Source organism: Rana temporaria, chromosome 5 (assembly GCF_905171775.1).
Source record: "Rana temporaria chromosome 5, aRanTem1.1, whole genome shotgun sequence".
NCBI classification, from domain to species: domain Eukaryota; kingdom Metazoa; phylum Chordata; class Amphibia; order Anura; family Ranidae; genus Rana; species Rana temporaria.
Genome location: NC_053493.1, coordinates 333,887,344 through 333,905,412, shown reverse-complemented (window position 1 = coordinate 333,905,412; position 18,069 = coordinate 333,887,344). Strand labels below are relative to the sequence as shown.

Sequence of the window (18,069 nt, the reverse complement as noted above, 5' to 3'; positions counted from 1 at the left end):
CATACTTGAGGGTCTGTGAATTAAAGTATTAAAGCCTTTGGATCAATTGTTCCCATAGGATGCAGCAGGTATCCCTTAGGCTGTTGCATTGTGAATATCTTATTTCCAATAGGCTGACAAGAGTTCTGAAAGGCTATGAGTAAGCATGAATTTAACATGTGAAACGTGTCAGCCATTTGTCCCTGAATGTCCACTTTTTGTTTGACTGTTGTTTTACATGATTTTTTGGACCATTTTGTATCTTTTGGATTTTATTTCCTGTTTTTTCTACATTAACCACATATACGTCGGCAGAATGGCACGGCTGGGCACAAGCACGTACAGGTACGTCCTCATTAAGTGCCCAGCCGTGGGTCTGAAGCTCCGTGACCGCGGGACCCGCAGACCCGATCGGTCCCCGGAGCTGAACAACGGGAAGAGCTGTGTATAAACACAGCTTCCCCGTTCTTCACTGTGGCGCCGTCATTGATCGTGTGTTCCCTTTTATAGGAAAACACAATCAATGACGTCACACCTACAGCCACACTCCCCTACAGTTAGAAACACAAATGAGGTCACACTTAACCCCCTCATCGCCCTCTTGTGGTTAACTCCCAAACTGCAATTGTCATTTTCACAGTAAACAGTGCATTTCTAATGCCCTTTTTGCTGGGAAAATGACAATGGTCCCAAAAATGTGTCAGAATTGTCCGAAGTGTCCGCCATAATGTCGCAGTCATGAAAAAAATCGCTGATCGCCGCCATTAGTAGTAAAAAAATGTTTTTTTATAAAAATGCAATAAAACTATCCCCTATTTTGTAAACGCTATAAATTTTGCGCAAACCAATCGATAAACGCTTATTGCAATTTTTATACCAAAAATAGGTAGAAGAATACGTATCGGCCTAAACTGAGGAAAAACATTTTTTTTTATATATTTTTGGGGGATATTTATTATAGTAAAAAATATTGAATTTTTTTCAAAATTGTCGCTCTATTTTTGTTTATAGCGCAAAAAATAAAAACCGCAGAGGTGATCAAATACCACCAAAAGAAAGCTCTATTTGTGGGAAAAAAAGGACGCCAATTTTGTTTGGGAGCCACGTCGCACGACCGCGCAATTGTCAGTTAAAGCGACGCAGTGCCGAATCGCAAAACCTGGCCGGGTCCTTTAGCTGCCTAAAGGTCCCGGTCTTAAGCGGTTAAATTCGCCTAAACAGAGTGCGGCAGTCCAGGATGATTTCTTCTTTCTTAAGAGTTCTGAAAAGGGTTAGAGGAAAGAGAAGAAAACCATGGATCTCTTTGAACCAGTCAGATCTATGTGCACCTTCCTGGAATCTTAAAGTGAAAGTCTGTGCTAAAACTAAAATCCCTGCATCTATAGCCACCAACATTCTAACACTCACCTATCTAGCTCTGTAAAGAAAAAATCTGTATACATAACTTTTCTGCAGGCGGTCCGACCCGATCTCCAGCGGCGGAAGCTCTGATCCCACGCTGAAAAGTCAGCTGCAGAGGACACTTTCGACAACGGAAGCCCCAATAACTCTATGGGTGATGTCACTCTCCATTCATTTCACAGCCGCTGTCGGACGTGTACTCAGCAGAGCTTCCGCCGCTGCAGATCGGGTCGGATAAGCTTCAGGAAAGGTATGTATACTGATTTTTTCTTTACAGGGCTAGAAAGGTTAGTGTTAGAATGTAGATGCAGGGATTTTACTTTTACCATAAAACTTCCACTTTAAAGCGGTATTAAACTCAAAACCAAAAGTGTAATATATTGGAACTTACCAATCAATAGATGTGGTGCCTGTATTTTTTTTTCCCCAGGTGATCTGGCCAGTATCACACCACCTATATTATACAGGCACCACTCTGGATGAAGGCGCACAGGGGGCAGATTAGGACATCAGTATTGTCAGTCTGGGAAGTGGGGAGTGTTGGAAGTACTAGCGGATTTACCCTTTGGGATAAAGGTTTTATATTTAAAAAAAAAGCTGATAATTTTAAGCACTCCCGCCAGTCTTTTTCATCCCTGTAACTGCAAGATAACTTGTCTGTTGAAAAAGAACAGGCTTACTGGCTGGGTCCCCAGATAAAAGTAGAGAAAAATAAAGCCTAAAAAAAACGAATACAGCCATTAACTGTTTGAATGCCCCTTCCAGTGTCATTTATTGGTGTCATTGGTCCCCAAAAATTGTCACTTGGGGTCAGATTTGTTCACCACAATGTCGCAGTCCTGCTAAAAAATCACTGATTGCCGACATTACTAGTAAAAAAAATGCCATAAATCTAACCCGTAGTTTTTAGACACGATAACTTTTGATTCCTAGGTGAGAAGTGACGAGCGCAGTCAAGTGCACTAAACAGTGAACAACACTATGAATGGTCTAATAAACAAATATATATACGTGTGCAAACAATGCGTGAATAAGAAATGTGGTCAAGTGAAAATTAATGGATGAATTGCAATCAAACATAGAAATGAAATAAATAAAAAATTGACAGCTAACTGTCAAAATTCATCAAAAATAAAAATAAAGATTCAGTGCAATCTTATGTGCAAATGAATAAATGTTCCAAAAGGAATGGTATGTAAATAAATAAACTCCCATTGAAAAAAAGTCCAATCCAGTTCAGCTGGCCAATGAAATAGCAACACAGAGGTGTCTTCCTAAATGGTGGGCTCACAGAGCGCTTACCTCCCTCTTGTGGGAAAATCGCCTAGAATAACCTCCAACCAGATAGATGGAAACTGCAACGTCCTGGGTGCTGTATTGTAGATCCTGGTCTTCACAACAATGGAGGCTCCCCGTAGAGTACAGGTATTAACCAGAAAAGAACACAAACATGGAGACTTCCATCGTGAAGTATATCAAAAGAAGGGGGATTTATTAAAGACTAAAAACTGCTTACACGCATAAAAATATCAGAACGCTGGATAACAGAGTTCCGGTCGGACGGGGTTCCGCGTCACGTCCAGCTATTGTTCCTTACGCGTTACGTCACGGCACGTGACTTCATCAGAGGAATGCACATTTAGTTTATTTTATTTATCATTTTCATTATTGGCTAGCGCTTAAGATTATTCTTTAAACTTTTGATTTCTGTTGTGACTGTTTGACAGGAAGTGAATGAAAATCTCCCCAGTGGGACACAGTTGGCAATAAAAGCAAAAACTGACAGGGGTTAAAATCCAACAAAATAAATTATTTTGATCAGGCAAGTTTGGCTTTATACAATGACTAGCCAAACTCTGAGAGGTTACATCCCCCTCCTGACAACGATTTTGTATCCTTTGAATGCAGAATTTAACAAAAATTGGTCTGTCCCCACTGTGGACCCCACTAAATCGCCAGTCTGTTTCTGTTGTAGGTATCCCCTCCTTTAAAGACTAGGCGTTTGGAGACTCTTCTGAAATCCTCCTTTGCGCTGGCAGGCCCTGCCCTAGAGCTAGCTATTTTCACCTTGGCGGTTGCCCATATGTTGACTACCTGGGCTGGAGAATGATTTGCCAGATCTCCAGAATGTTTGTCTATTTTCTGTTCATATGCACATAATCCTATGGCTTAAAGCATGGGTGCTCAACCTTAAGGCCTCTGCCATTGGGAGTCATGCTTGTAACTGTCAGTGACTTGCAATGCCTCATGGGACTTGTAGTTCTGCAACAGCTGGAGGGCCACAGGTTGAGCACCCATGGCTTAAAGCTTGGGTGACTGATCCGGTGTGGGAAAGGTGGCTTTTGCACATGCCCTTTGATGAGGAGCCTCTCTTTGGCAATTCCCTCAATGAATATACTGAGGAAGCTACTTCACGGTGACCTCATTACCCAAGATCACAATTCTCTTTGGAATTGATATCCCCTACTTTACAGACTAGATACAGATTTCTTACATCCAGTACCTGACCATCTGCAGGTCTCTGTATGTCTCTGTATGTCTTAAGGCTGTGCCTACGCCCTTTCAGAAATGTTTACTGGACATGTGTCAAGGTCTTTTTTGACACCTTCCTTAGGCACAACATTCTTGTCTCTGCCTGATCCATGATACGAAAAAATCTTTGTGGCTTTCTTGGTGCTATTCATTTGCTTGTTATGAGTTTTTTCTTCATTATGTGGGTTTTCCTTTGAGACAGCTTAGGGGGAGTTTATTGGTACCAGGTTCCCAATCCTCTCTACTGAGGTTAGTGCCACAACCTAGAGCCCCTGCTACTCACTCCAATTTGTCATGGCATGTATTTTCATGGCTTTGGCCCTCGAGCCGTGACCTAAGAACAGACTTTCTTCTCTACCCCTTCCTTGACTCCAGACCACCAACTCACCTATTTCTGGGTAATGGGGCACTTATCCTTCCCTCTTCTAATTTTTGACCATGGTGCTATATTTTATTGCCAGTTTCACACTGGGTCGCTTTGCAGGCGCTATAACGCAAAAAAAAGTACCTGCAAAGCGATCTGAAACAGCCACTGCTGTCTCTCCAGTGTGAAATCCCTGAGGGCTTTCACACTGGAGCGGTGCGCTAGCAGGATGGTAAAAAAAAGTCCTGCTAGCAGCATCTTTGGAGCGTTGAAGAAGCGGTGTGTATACCGCTCCTCCACTGCTCCTGCCCATTGAAATCAGTGGGGCACCGTGGCTATACTGCCGGCAAAGCGCCTCTGTAGAGTTTTTTAACCCTTTCTCGGCCGCTAGCGAGGGCGGGGGGGGGCGCCCCACGTGTGGCAGAATAGTGCCGCAAAATTGACGGTAAACTGTCAATAAAAATAGCTGTGCTTTACCATAGATGCCGCCCCCTCCCCAATGTGAAAGGGGCCTTATTGGAAGGTGCCCCTGGCCTCTGCCTCTACCCATCTGTGTGGTTATTTTGCCTCCTTTTTACAGGGCTTCTGCTCTCTGGGATTGAGTCCCCTGTTCCCTGCCTGAACCTATTCTCCCATTGTGGTTGGGTTTTACAGCACCTACCAGCTATACTCCTTGGATCAGAGCTACTGCCTGCATTATTTTTCACGTTTCTCCCAAACCATTGGTTACTAGGTGACTGTTGAGTTTCTGATGTCGCTTGTGATGCTTCTACTGTTTGTTTGGGTCTGTTCTTCCTTCTTGTTTTTTGTTTGTTTTTTTCTGTGGGCCTATTGCTGCTGTATAGTTGTATTTTAATATTACTTCAAGATACAGAATTTATAGGTATGTCAAAATTCTTCCTTTTTTTTTTTTTTTTTTTTTTTTGCAAGCAGTTAAGTTTAGCCAAGAAATTATAAAAACGAGCCTAGAGCTCCATCTGCTGCCTGGATGCAGTAAATATTAAATATTCATATGTAAAATTTTGAATGTGCCTGGCTAAAATAGATTTATTTAAAAAAAAAATGTTTTTCTATAATAAAGGAAATATAAAAAAGTAAAAAAAAAACACTATAATGTAATGCCACGCACACATGATCGGTTCATCCGATGAAAACGGACCGATGGATTTTTTCATCAGATATCCGATGAAGCTGACTTTCCATCAGTCTTGCCTACACACCATCAGTTAAAAATCCGTTTGTGTCAGAACACGGTGACGTAAAACACTACGACGTGCTGAGAAAAATGAAGTTCAATGCTTCCGAGCATGCATCGACTTGATCCTGAGCATGCGTGGATTTTTAACCGATGGACTTGCCCACAGACGATCGTTTTTTTCTATCGTTTTTTTTAACCACCAGATAATTTTAAAACAGGTTCTAAGTTTTTTCACTGATGGGGGAAAAAAACGGTGGGGCCCACACGATCAGTTCGTCCGATGAAAATGGTCCATCAGACCGTTTTTATCAGACGAACCGATCGTGTGTACGCGACATAAGAGTCGAACAATATTGGCGGCCTGTCTTTGAGAGCTTACACATGAATAAAAAAAAGGGCAACGCCTTCACACATTTCTACATGAATTACTTTTAGAGTAGTAGAAGCATTTCACAAAACATAATTACATTATAGCTTTTCTGTTTTATTTTTCAGTGTTTGTAGTGAAGCTTTGAGTTACTTTTTAACACTTACATCAGAAAGTCACCGAGAGGCCTGGACAAACCTTCTACTACTGTTTCTTACTAAAGTCCTGAAAATCAGCGATGAGCGAGTAAGTACTATTGATGTGTTCTTACGATATCGAGTCAAATGCCATTTCCACAATTTAGCTATAGGGGTATTGAGTGATATTATCTATGTAATTACTTCTGATTTCCAAATGATACATACTGATTTGGAGACGAATAAGGATTTATTTTGGTAGTTTTGCCTTCCTGTAGTTATTTTATATTACATGTTGGAATAGTTGTTCACATAAAGTATACAACTAGGCTGCCAGACAAATGTTAGCTTGAACATTTTAAGCTAAAGTCCTCATTTGCTGGACGTTGGCAGTAAATGTTAAAACAGAAAGTGATGCAGGTCTTTAAGGAATCATTGAAAAATTTTGGATTGACTGGGCGATACTTGTGGGCCAATCCAGATAGCACATGTGTTTTGTAAATGCAGTAAGTCTTCTTTCTAAAGGGTTTTTAGCAGCCATATATATATACCCATGTAAGATATACAAATAGAAAAGGAACAAAACATACTTTCCTAATCGTACATCACATGTCACAGAGGAGTTGATGATCATGACTATTTGGGTTATGCCGTTACTTTCAGGTGAATGGACAATGGCCAAAAACAGGCATAACCACTCCTAGCTCAGTTTTTAACTAATGTTCTTAGGTGATGGATCTGCCTCCCTGGGTCTCTCTGAAGATCTCTTTTTTATTTTGGGGTCTCTGATTCCATAACTTCGATCTGTCCATCACATCCCTGGTAGAACAGAGATGGGCTTTATCTGGATTGATCACTATGGCCATGAAGGACAGTAACTGGACCCTGCATGCAAGAGCTGGTGTGGCCTTTTTTTATGTCTGCTGGACACTGCAGGTTACAATCTTGTGTGTACACTACCCAGTAACTTCACTGGCAGGGTGCTATACAGGTCTAGGGCAGTGATCTCCCTGTAGGGGAGTCAAGTAGAGTCCCTGCAGGGTGCATGCCATAAACAGTGAAGACTGGTCCTACTGGACTTGTACATGCCTCTGAATACTATTGATGCAGTCCCCCCAGGCAGGGTTTTCCCGTGTATGGGATGTTTGTAGAAAATGTACCAGTGTAATTACATATTCTAGTGGTGGGGTGAAAATGGAGTGGTCCTGCACAGCAATGTCATCATGCACAGGCACAATTGTCACTGGTCCTGGGCACGGAACAGGTGCATTTTGCAGCCTCCTGGCCCTATGCAACGTAGGGACCCTGTGCACCACACCAGGCTTCAATCTGCGTAGCACCATTGTGCCTGCCGCTTTCATATTACCAGGTACAAGCAGCATTAGGACACTATTACTAGGGATAACTACCTCATAAGTGTGTCTGGCTTAGTCTAACACTCATTTCAGCTTGGTGGATGCATTTTTCTAAGATTTACAGACCTTTTTAACCCTCAGCAAGCTATGTCCTTGTGCAGGCAGAGAGGTAGGGGGAAGGACAATTGGGGGTCCAAAAAACTTGGGCAGGGAGGGACCCCCCTAAAAATTCACCTTGCAGTGGCTCCCCAAAGGGTCAGATTAGTTTAGTTTAATTTTGGAGTTGTTGAGGACCCTTATAGGGTACCTGGATGACCTGTTCCTCAGGTAATAATCAGCTCAAACTGATGTCAAATGTCCAGCAGTGGTGCAAATCTTGGAAAGGGTGCTATACCTTCAGAAGTCAGCAGTCTAGATTACGTAAGCCTTGTACTGCTTGCACAGAAATATTGCCTGCCTCTTCAAGCCCAGATAGAGTTCTTAAAGGTTATTGGGAAGTCCCTCATATGGGGCCTCAGTAAAGATGCTGGGGAAGATGGTAGCTGCCTTTGATGCAGTCCCCATTTCCAGTTTCATTCCAGGGCTTTGCAGCACAATATTGTATTGGTTTGGGACAAATGTCCTTGGATCTGCCAATACTTGAGTCCCAAGATCAGATCGGCTCTGGAATGTTGGATACAGGAAAATCCTTCTGTCCGAGAATTGGAAGGTCTTGAAGACGGATGCCAGGCTCACGGGCTAGGAAGGTGTTTTTGAGAATCTCTTGGTTCAGGGAATATGGTCTTCAAAAGAGTGGAAATTGCTGATCAACTTCCTGGAACTTTGGGCAATTTAAGTTGCTTTTCTACAGTGGTCTGTATACCTTTTTGGTCTCCTCACCAGGGTGAATTTGGACAATGCCATGGCTGTGGCATACACCAATCATCAAGGTAGGACAAGAAGTCGCCTTCTTGGTTGTTAACCAGGATAAGTCAGGGCATTGCATCATTTTATCCTAACCGTAACCATCCTAAGGAAAGGGTGCTTTACTCTGCAGGTGAAGATCAAGTTGTTTGAGTTTAACTAAAGTCTACAGCTTCATTTCAATAGTCTGATTCCCTATTTGATCTGCCTGAAGAGCCTCATAAGGGTCAGACTGCTTCTCAAACTAGTATTAGTAGATGGATGTGTCAGCTCATTTTTCTCGGGCATATGGAATCAGGGGTAAGGTTCTTCCTTTCCCAGGCAAGGCTCATTCCACCTGGATTGTCAGTGCTTCCAGGGCTATTTAACATCAATCATCTGCTATTCAATTTTGTAAGGCTTTTACCTGTTCTTCCCGTCACACGTTTATGAAGTTCTACCAGGTAGATGTTTATACCTCTGTGGACATCAGTATTGGTCAGAAGGTCTTGTGGTGTTCCCTTTTTGTTCTGATTTGGGCATGTTGGCCTTGTTGCTGTGTTGCCCACCCTGCATGTTCAGTGCTTTGGAACATCCCAAGTATACATGAAAATGAACTTTTGTGTCCTGTGCTGCATGATTAACATTAAGAAATCTTGGGGAACATCATGGGAAACAAAGATCTGTCCCCTCTTGGCTGTCCTTATTGCTTGCTACAAAAAAATGAGGCCTAGGTGAGCTGGGAGTGGTTATGCCTTAACTGGGATTCCTGACTTTTTTTGACCAGTGTCCATTCACCTGAAAATTGCAGTGTAACCCAAGTAGTCATGAATATTATTATCTTTTCTGTGTCTTGTTATGTACTCCAAGAAAATGATTTTACAGGTATAACAAAAATGTTAATGTTTCCTGTTTTGACATGTGATAGTTGTAAAAGGGCTAGTGCTACAATGGGTACATGGTATACGTTTTATTCCGCTACTCATCCTTTTTATCCCAAGACTTAAATTCTGTTGATGTCATAATTTGTCATTTGTTTTTCTTGCCAACTTCTAATGGGGGAGTTTTTACCCAGGCAGTACATTGGAAGAAAAAACAAAATACATGAAAGGTTTAATTACTTAAAGAAGACTATAAAGATTTTTTAATGATGTCAACAAAAAAGAAGGGAGACAATTCCGGTAATTAATGCGCTTAAACTGGGCAACGACATCATAGGATTGTCGAACACGGAAGCAACTGTTTTTACATCTTTGTATGGCCAATCTCATGTATCACCAGAAACGGTCATCTTCAGTATTGTCTGATATTTATTGCCTGCACAAGTATACTAGAGATTGTATGTATATTCAAAATTGTCACTTCTCTAAACTTGTTGAATCAAGCATCTTTTGTACCGTTAAAAATATGTAGAAAAGATGAAAACTGATATAACAATATAACTGCACATACTAATGGTTTTATTTTCTATTTACTTGCAGTTTAAAGCTCATGCCTCCTGTTATTACCCCCTGCTGTGTGAAACCATTCAGTTTGACTTGATCCCAGAACTGCGTGCAATCCTCAGAAGGTTTTTCCACCGAATTGGGCTTGTTTTTAAAATCTCCCTACCCCCAGATCAGGACCAAGACAGGTCAGGACAAAACATGGAGCTTACCGACTTACCGTTCCAAGGGGACAAGAGACAGAAAGCCACCCATGAAGAGAAACTCTGAACCTGAAACAATTTTCTATTGTGATTTTAATGGTACAGCTGCTGAATATGATGCTTCATTACACTCCAGACTGTCTTGTAGTAGACACTGTCCCCTTACTGGATCATTTCTAGCACTGAGCTGGATTGTCTTTGTCCAGAGCCCTAACTGCTGTATAAAGTACAGCAGATAAGGGGGAAACATGAAACCTATTTGCGCCATATAGAACTTGTGAAAGCTCTAATCTATAAAGGGGTTGAATGGCCGAATTCACCTCTCCTTACTAATCCTTTAGGATGGAAGAATTAAGCCCATACCACAGAGAAGAGTTCAAGAAATCGGATGTTGCTATTTTATGTTGCACTCTGTTAATCAAAGAACTTTTAGACATCTGTGAAATAAAATGTGTACAGATGTGCAGGTCTGTAATATAAAAGATAAAACACTATATGCCGATCTTCCTGCGATATTTGATTTCCTCATTTCCTCACTGATTTGCTGCAGATCCCATTATTTTATCATTTATGGAATGCACTAGGTTTTTTTGAGATTTAAAAGAATAAATATTTTTTTAGTTTTCTTTAATACTCTATTTTAGCCCTGATGTTACTGCTGCTGACTTTTCCAAGCAGAGGCTGACAATACTGCATTGACTTCTCTGTAAAATAATAGTAGGGCTTTGAATAAAATGAGCGATTTTCCTCTCGGGCGGACTGGGACTTGAATCAGCATAGCCAAGTCTAGGTTGCATCTGCTGTTATTATAATGACAATGCTCCCTCGTTTGATGTAGATTTTACTCTGTACAGAAATTAATGTTAAATATATTAAAAGTAACAAATCTGGCTTTGGTTTGGCCTGTGGGAAACCTAATTTTTTGGGGTGGGAATGGAGGGGGGGGGCGGGTTATATCACTACTGTGAATTGTGCTTCAATGGTAACAAAACAAAGAAACAAATTCTTGTTGAGTATTCCTTCTTGCGGTGGATGTAGAATTATTATTGGAAAAAATGTACATGGTACAGATCTGTAAAGTTTTCTATGTAAAATTCTGTACAACTTTCTGTACTATATTGGTTCTCATCTGGTATATTCTAATCAGGTTATAGGTCAATAAAGTTTTTGAATTCTTTCATCATTGCAAACCAAGACAGAGTCCTAATGCCCTTCTTGTGTATCAGGGAGAAAGAATTTGAGCATGTGGGTGTCTTTTGACCCATAAGCCGTTTTTTTCCCTCTGAAAAGCTGTAAACTAAAAACCAGGCAGATACTTTTTTTTACCTCTTATAAAGTTTTGCATAGCTGTGATTTTTGTTTCTTATTCTAGTACTATGACATGCTGCAGTTTTGATCCAAGTAACTGTTTTTTGGACAGACCAATTTGCTCTTTTCCACTTTCATGTCGCAGCCTTCAAAGTTTGCAAAAAAACAACCCCTTCCTCCCCAACCATATTTTTCTGATACACATGAACTATAGAAGGTAGGGCTAGTTTTTTTTACATACCATGATAGTTTCCTAAATGATCATCATGTTTTTTGTTCAATACGTTTTTATTACATTTTATTACATTTTTTTTTTAGAACAGTTGACAAACAAAAAAAGAAGCAAAACTGTGTATTTCATGTACGTGACAGGCAATGTGCAGAAAAACGGCTCACCAAACACATACAGATACAAAAGACAGTTAACAAGGGATTCAGTGGAGATTGTGCATATGGAATTTAAGTGAAAGAAGAAGACTGAGTAGGAAAAAAAAGTAGAGAAAAGAATAGGGTAAAAAGGAGTGGGTGCTAAGCAGGGAAGTAGAAAGGGGAGAGCTGGCCAAGGGGAGTATCACCAGTAGGGTTGTCCCGATACTAGTATCGGTATCGGGACCAATACCGAGCATTTGTGCGAGTACTTGTACTCGCACAAATTCTACCAATGCCTAATCTGATACCTGGGATGGGAGAGGCGGCATTCAATATGGGCGTAGTCAGTGGGTGGAGTCAGCGGGCGGAGTGGAGATCGAGTCCTCGAGCAGGTAAGCTGACCTGGCAGAGGTGCAGGGTCCATCCGCATCATCGGTGACCGGAGCCGTCGCATTTGGTGGCTGAAGTGACGCTCCGTGTTGCCGTCAGTGCTTGGACATCCGACGCCCATCTTGGTACACCCTGCACTCGGCCACGTCAGTGCCCAGTCAGTGCCAGCCATCAGGGCCACTGCCAGCCATCAGTGCCACCCATCACTGTTAGCCATCAGTGTGTGCCACCTATCAGTGCTCATCAATCAGTGCCAGCCATCAATGCCTGCCACCTATCAGTGCCCATCCATCAGTGCCACCTTTTAGTACCCATCAGTTAATGCCAGCCATCAGTGCATCACTGTCACATGACTTTAAAAAAAAAAGTATCTGTATCGGCGAGTACTTGAAAAAAAGTATTGTACTTGTACTCGGTCTTAAAGTGGTATCGGGACAACCCTAATCACCAGTCCTGAGTCAATTGCTTTAATACTGTTTCTTGACAAACCCCTTTTTTAAAGTGAACATAGGTGGTGAGAGGTCCACTTTTAAGAGAGCAGACATCAAGGGTCAAATTAGATGCCTGATACATTTCTTGTGTGCTGTACAATGAAATGGGGGAAGGAAGGGGGCAGATCATCTCTACAATAAAAATCCAAATGGATGCTCAGTTGGGCTGTGGAGGTTGTAAACGGGAGACTTTTTCTCTGATACGCTAAAGTGGAACTAAGTCGTCCTCTTCTTTACAGCCAAGGAAGCTGCCGGTTAGAATGGTGCTGGACATGTGATCTCTTATGACACCAGCTATTTGATGGCTTGACAGTTTTGAGAGCAAAACTTTTGCTCATGTTTTTGGAAGAAGTTTATTGATGATACGAAGAATCAAAATGCTTAAGTATTTTAAGCATATGTAAGGGCAAAAAAACATATTTAGTACATTTCTGCAATCATGCACATTTCCCCAAGTCTTATCCATTTAAAGGCTATGCAAGTACAGAAAAATCTCAAGATCTGCCAGAATTGCATTTACCTCCCCTGATTTGGCCTCAAAACACTGCATTTTTGTGGACTGAATACTTTCAGGCATGCCCAGTTTCACAATGCCCACAAGCAAGATGGAAAAGACCAGGATCGTTTTTTATAAGTTATTCTTTAGAACAAAAAAAGATGGGAGATGGTTCTAATCGGCTTCCAAGTGAGTGATAAGTTTGTATCTGTAGCCCCCATTAAATGCCGATAAATAGAAAAAAAAACAAGGAACCGCGGAACCTCCGCTTTAACTAAGATATTCTCTGCCTTTCACCTTAACCAGGACAATGTTCTCTAGCCCCTTTGTCCGGCTTGGTTCATCAGAGGAAATGTTTTTCTTCATGGTCTGGGTGTGATTTAGGTTTTGTGAGTTACTGTGTCTTTTATGAAGAACTATTTACTTTGTGTCATTCCAGATGGCCCCTGAAAGGACACACATACTTCTCATTGCACATCTATGCGATTTAGACAAACTATTATTCAAAGGTTTTCCCTCTTTCCTATTAGTGCTCCCTCTACTAGGTCTGTGATTGTTTCTTGTTTTTTTGCATCAGGCAGGGCCACCATTAGCGGGGTACAGGCAGTACTCATGTAAGGGTCCCGGCTGCTCCCCCCTACAGCAGCACAGGAAATTAATCTTTTACAAGCTCCACTGCTAATCTGCACGGCGCCCGGCTGCTACAGAGAAGCAGAAACAAGCCTCAGTCTACTTTGAATGACACCCCCCCCCCACGCTCTCATCCCCACAGCATCATCCTCATCCATTTTCACAATGCAACTTAATCATCTTCATCCCCACCCAGCACCATACATCCCTCGAGTCTCCACAATGCATCACCGCTCACATCCAGCACCATCCATCCCTCTAGTCTCTATTAAAGTGTTTAAAACCCTCACACTTTCTTTGTGTTGAAAATATTTTGTCCCATTGGGTGTTTTGCAGTATGGATTGCAGCTTATTGAAGTTAGCATTTTTGAAATGTAGAGTTCTTGTCGTGCTTCCCTTTCCTGTGACCTATGACAAATGTTATTACATCATGATCACTATTACCCAAGTTGTCATTAACTTACACATCTGTAATGAGCTCCTTGAAATTAATAGATCCAACAGAGCGTTTTTCCTTGTTGGGGCTTCCACCATCTGTTCCGTGAAATTGTCCAACAGTATGTTTACGAAACAGTAAGCCTTTGCTGACTGTGCACTTTCATTTGTCCAATCAGTTTTAGGATTATTGAAATCGGCCATAATAAAAACATTGCTTTGCTTCCCAAACGAGGAACAAAACAGGCTACACGTTCGGAGCTCCTGCTTCTTTTACAAGCTTCTAGAAGAAGCAGGAGTTCCTTGTCTGTTCCCGTCCATCTGGTGATGTCATTTCCGCCTGCGTTCCATGCTAGTTTTACTTCCTGGTGGCCACAGGACGTACATGGAGCTTGCAATCGGATGATGCATCCCTGCGGACAGTGCTATTCCGACAGACTGACTGGGATAGAACCCCTCTACATTCCACCTTACTGATCTTGACACTCTCACTTGCACTGTGCATTTTAACCTATGATTAAATGGATTGTTAAATCTCAGTACTGAGCTGGCACTTCCTTCTCTCCCCTTCTTGTTTCTCACACGGAGCTGGCTAATGCCAAGGATAGCTGCCACTATTTTATCTATGTTTATTAGCGTCTTTAGGACTGTTTATGTATATACTTAAAGGGTTGTTATTGGGTAGATTGATAGCAGTGCAGCCATTGGCTACCGCTGTTAATCAAATCCAATGCCGGGGGTGGGGCCGAATCCTGCATTTCGGCAGCTATGGACACCGAATGCAGGACTCAGGAGCGCGCCCGCAAGTTAACCCCCCTTGGGAGAGTGCTTCCCCGAGGGGGATTTATCTGATGCGGGGAGGAGCCAAGAAAGCGGAATTCAGGGCCGCCACACGGTGCGAAACGAGCAGCACAGTGGAGGTAAGTATGACATGTTTGTTGTTTTAAAAAGAACTTTAATGTAACTACATGAACTAATTTGTTTATGTTTAAAGGCTAATTGTTTATGATCATGGGACTTCCTGTATGTTCACACAGCCACTGATTTTGCACCAGAATATTGTCTTTCTAGTATTTCTGAAAATACTTCCTTGGAGTTCTTTTCCTTAACTTGGTACCTAAGTCTCCAATTGGTTTTCTTTTTAATTTGGACCATTGTTTATCATGATGGCTGTGTCTTCCCCAGTCCCATTCAACAATTTTTCAACTCTATCCACAATGGTTTAGACCCAAGAGCACTGGAAACAGCAAATCTCTGTGTAGCACCCTCACTGATGCTAGAGTTTGTAGTTTGGCTCCCCTGTAGGCAGAAGAGCAAGCGGTAATTTGTTTAGGAGGCTGTGCAGTGCTTCAAAGGTTGTGGCTCTGTTACCTCCCCATCTTGTAGAACTCTCTGGATAGTTCTAGAACATAGTGGGTGGAGAGACAGAGGCTGCAGCCTGATTATTTATGCAGTTTCCAACATTCTCGGGGGAGGATCAGTTCTACAGTTTGAAGTAGAATAGCCAGAGACATTAGCAGGTCCTCATTTGCTGTTTGGATGTATAGGTCTTCAAGTTCTGGGTATCCCATGTACCCCCAATCCCTATCCAATTTCATAAATTTTCAAATACATACCCTAGACTGTGTTCTGGAGCGTGTGGAAAATTCCTGTTGCCTGACTGTCCTATTTGGGGGGAAATGGGCCTGAATTCCAGTGGCTACTTTGGGGGTAATGCTACAACTGTAATAAATGGCCTTCTGCTCAAATAGAGGTGAGGGCTAGCTCTTGCCTTCTCCAGACTTGGCATAATAGAGTGGTGTGTTTTTTTTTTTTTTTTTTAACTTCTAGGGCATGTTTGTAAGTGAAGACACTTCTTGGGATGATAGATGTACTTGAAAGGAGACCACAAAAGTGTTTCACTCTGCTCCTGTTTTTCCCAGCATGCCCTATCTATCAGGTGATGTGTGTGAATAAGATATCTCAGGCCGTTGCAGATAGAATTCGTTATGAGTTTATCACTCTTGCCCAGTAGCTGAATTAATTCAAACTCCGTTTCTGCATGAGCACCCTTTTGCTAGAGTAATGTGATTTGTAATGTTACACAATGCAGGCTTCAGTAAGGATCCTCTGTGAGGTGGATTACAGAAAACTCAGATTAAAGGTATTTTGAGTGAATATTTCATTATGTGTTAGCTAATTTCTCTAGATCTACTCTTTAAAAAGGGACACTCTTCTTTCATTCTTTTTTGTATAATGCAAGAATCTGACAGGTTAAAATAGGAAATGCTCCTCTTTCCTAGAATACTCTTAGTGTGTTTTCCTCAAATTACCTTATCAACCTTCTGGTAGATAACAGAAGATTTGTGTGGGTTAAAGAATATGTAAACCCAACATTTCATATTCCTGGTGTGCCATGTACTACTTGTATGAAAACGTATCCTGTTCACTTTGTGTTGCTTCCTTTGTGTGAAATCCTTGGTGATCATGCCAGTCCCTCTGCTTTCCTATCAAAAACTGGCCACACTAGGCAGTAGAGCATAGTATGCTCTGTTCTCTAGCTGTGCTGAGAACTCAGCCTGCTCTCCTCCAATGAACATACTTTTGCTGACTCCTCTAGCTCTCTGAGCTCCTTATGCAGCTGAGAACAGAGTATGTAATCACTTCTAATTAAAAAAAAAAAAAAAGATCTTTATATGTATATACAGGTGAAACTCGAAAAATTTGAATATCGTGTAAAAGTTCATTTATTTCACTAATGCAATTTAAAAGGTGAAACTAATATATTAGAGAGACTCATTACATGAAAAGCAAGATAGTTCAAGCCGTGATTTGTCATAATTGTGATGATTATGGCTTACAGCTCATGAAAACCCCAAATCCACAATATTAGAATATTACATGCAATCACTAAAACAAGGATTGTACATAGAACAATATCGGACCTCTGGAAAGTATAAACATGCATATGTATTCGGTACTTGGTTTGGGGCCCTTTTGCAGCAATTACTGCTTCAATGTGGCGTGGCATGGAAGTTATCAGCCTGTGGCACTGCTGAGGTGTTATGGAAGACCAGGATGCTTCAATAGCGGCCTTCAGCTCTTCTGCATTGTTCGGTCTCATGGCTCTCATCTTTCTCTTGGCAATGACCCATAGATTCTCTATGGGGTTCAGATCGGGCAAGTTTGCTGGCCAATCAAGCACAGTAATCCCACGGCCATTGAACCAAGTTTTTGCAGTGTGGGCAGATGCCAAGTCCTGCTGGAAAATGAAGTCAGCTTCCCCATAGAGCTCGTCTGCAGAAGGAAGCATGAAGTGCTCCAAAATCTCCAGCTAGACGGCTGCGCTGACCCTGGACTTAATGAAGCACAGTGGACCAACACCAGCAGATGACATGGCTCCCCAAATCAACACAGACTGTGGAAACTTCACACTGGACTTCAAGCATCTTGCAGTGTGTGCCTCTCCATTCTTCCTCCATACTCCGGCTCCTTGGTTTCCAAATGAGATGCAAAATTTGCTCTCATCAGAAAAGAGGCCTTTGGACCACTGAGCAACAGACTTGGTGTGTTTTTCTTTAGCCCGGGTAAGACGCTTCCGACGTTGTTTGTTGTTCAGGAGTGGCTTTATAAGAGGAATACGACATTTGAAGCCCATGTCCAGGATCCGTCTGTGTGTGGTGGCTCTTGATGCATGGACTCCAGCCTCTGCACTCCTTGGGAATGTCCCCAACACTTTTGAATGGTCTTTTCCTGACAATCCTCTCCAGGCTGCGGTCATCCCTGCTGCTTGTGCACCTTTTCCCTTCCACACTTTTCCCTTCCACACAACTTTCTATTAATGTGCTTTGATAAGGCACTTTGGGAACATTCAACTTATTTTGTGTCAATGACGGTTTTCTGCACAACTTGCAGTCTTTCCCATAATTGTGATACCTACAGGACCAGACAGACCATTTAAAGGCTCAGGAACCCTTTGCAGGTGTTATGGCCTAATTAGCTGATTAGGGGGGGACACTTTGAGCCTAGAATATTGCACCTTTTCACAATTTTCTGAGATTGTGGATTTGGGGTTTTCACGAGCTGTAAGTCAGTCATACAATGACAA

General features: G+C 41.9%; 1 protein-coding gene across 1 annotated transcript in view; it reads left to right on the top strand.

Moving 5' to 3' along the window:
* Window positions 1-11,057, top strand: part of ARFGEF1 (ADP ribosylation factor guanine nucleotide exchange factor 1) — a 232,892-nt gene extending 221,835 nt beyond the window's left edge. Inside the window, exons 38-39 of the mRNA XM_040354367.1 lie at window positions 5,970-6,087; window positions 9,697-11,057. Coding sequence (XP_040210301.1) covers window positions 5,970-6,087; window positions 9,697-9,930 — 352 coding nt within the window. The 3' untranslated portion in view covers window positions 9,931-11,057. The remainder of the gene's footprint in view (window positions 1-5,969; window positions 6,088-9,696) is intronic.
* The last annotated feature ends 7,012 nt before the right edge of the window (window positions 11,058-18,069 follow it).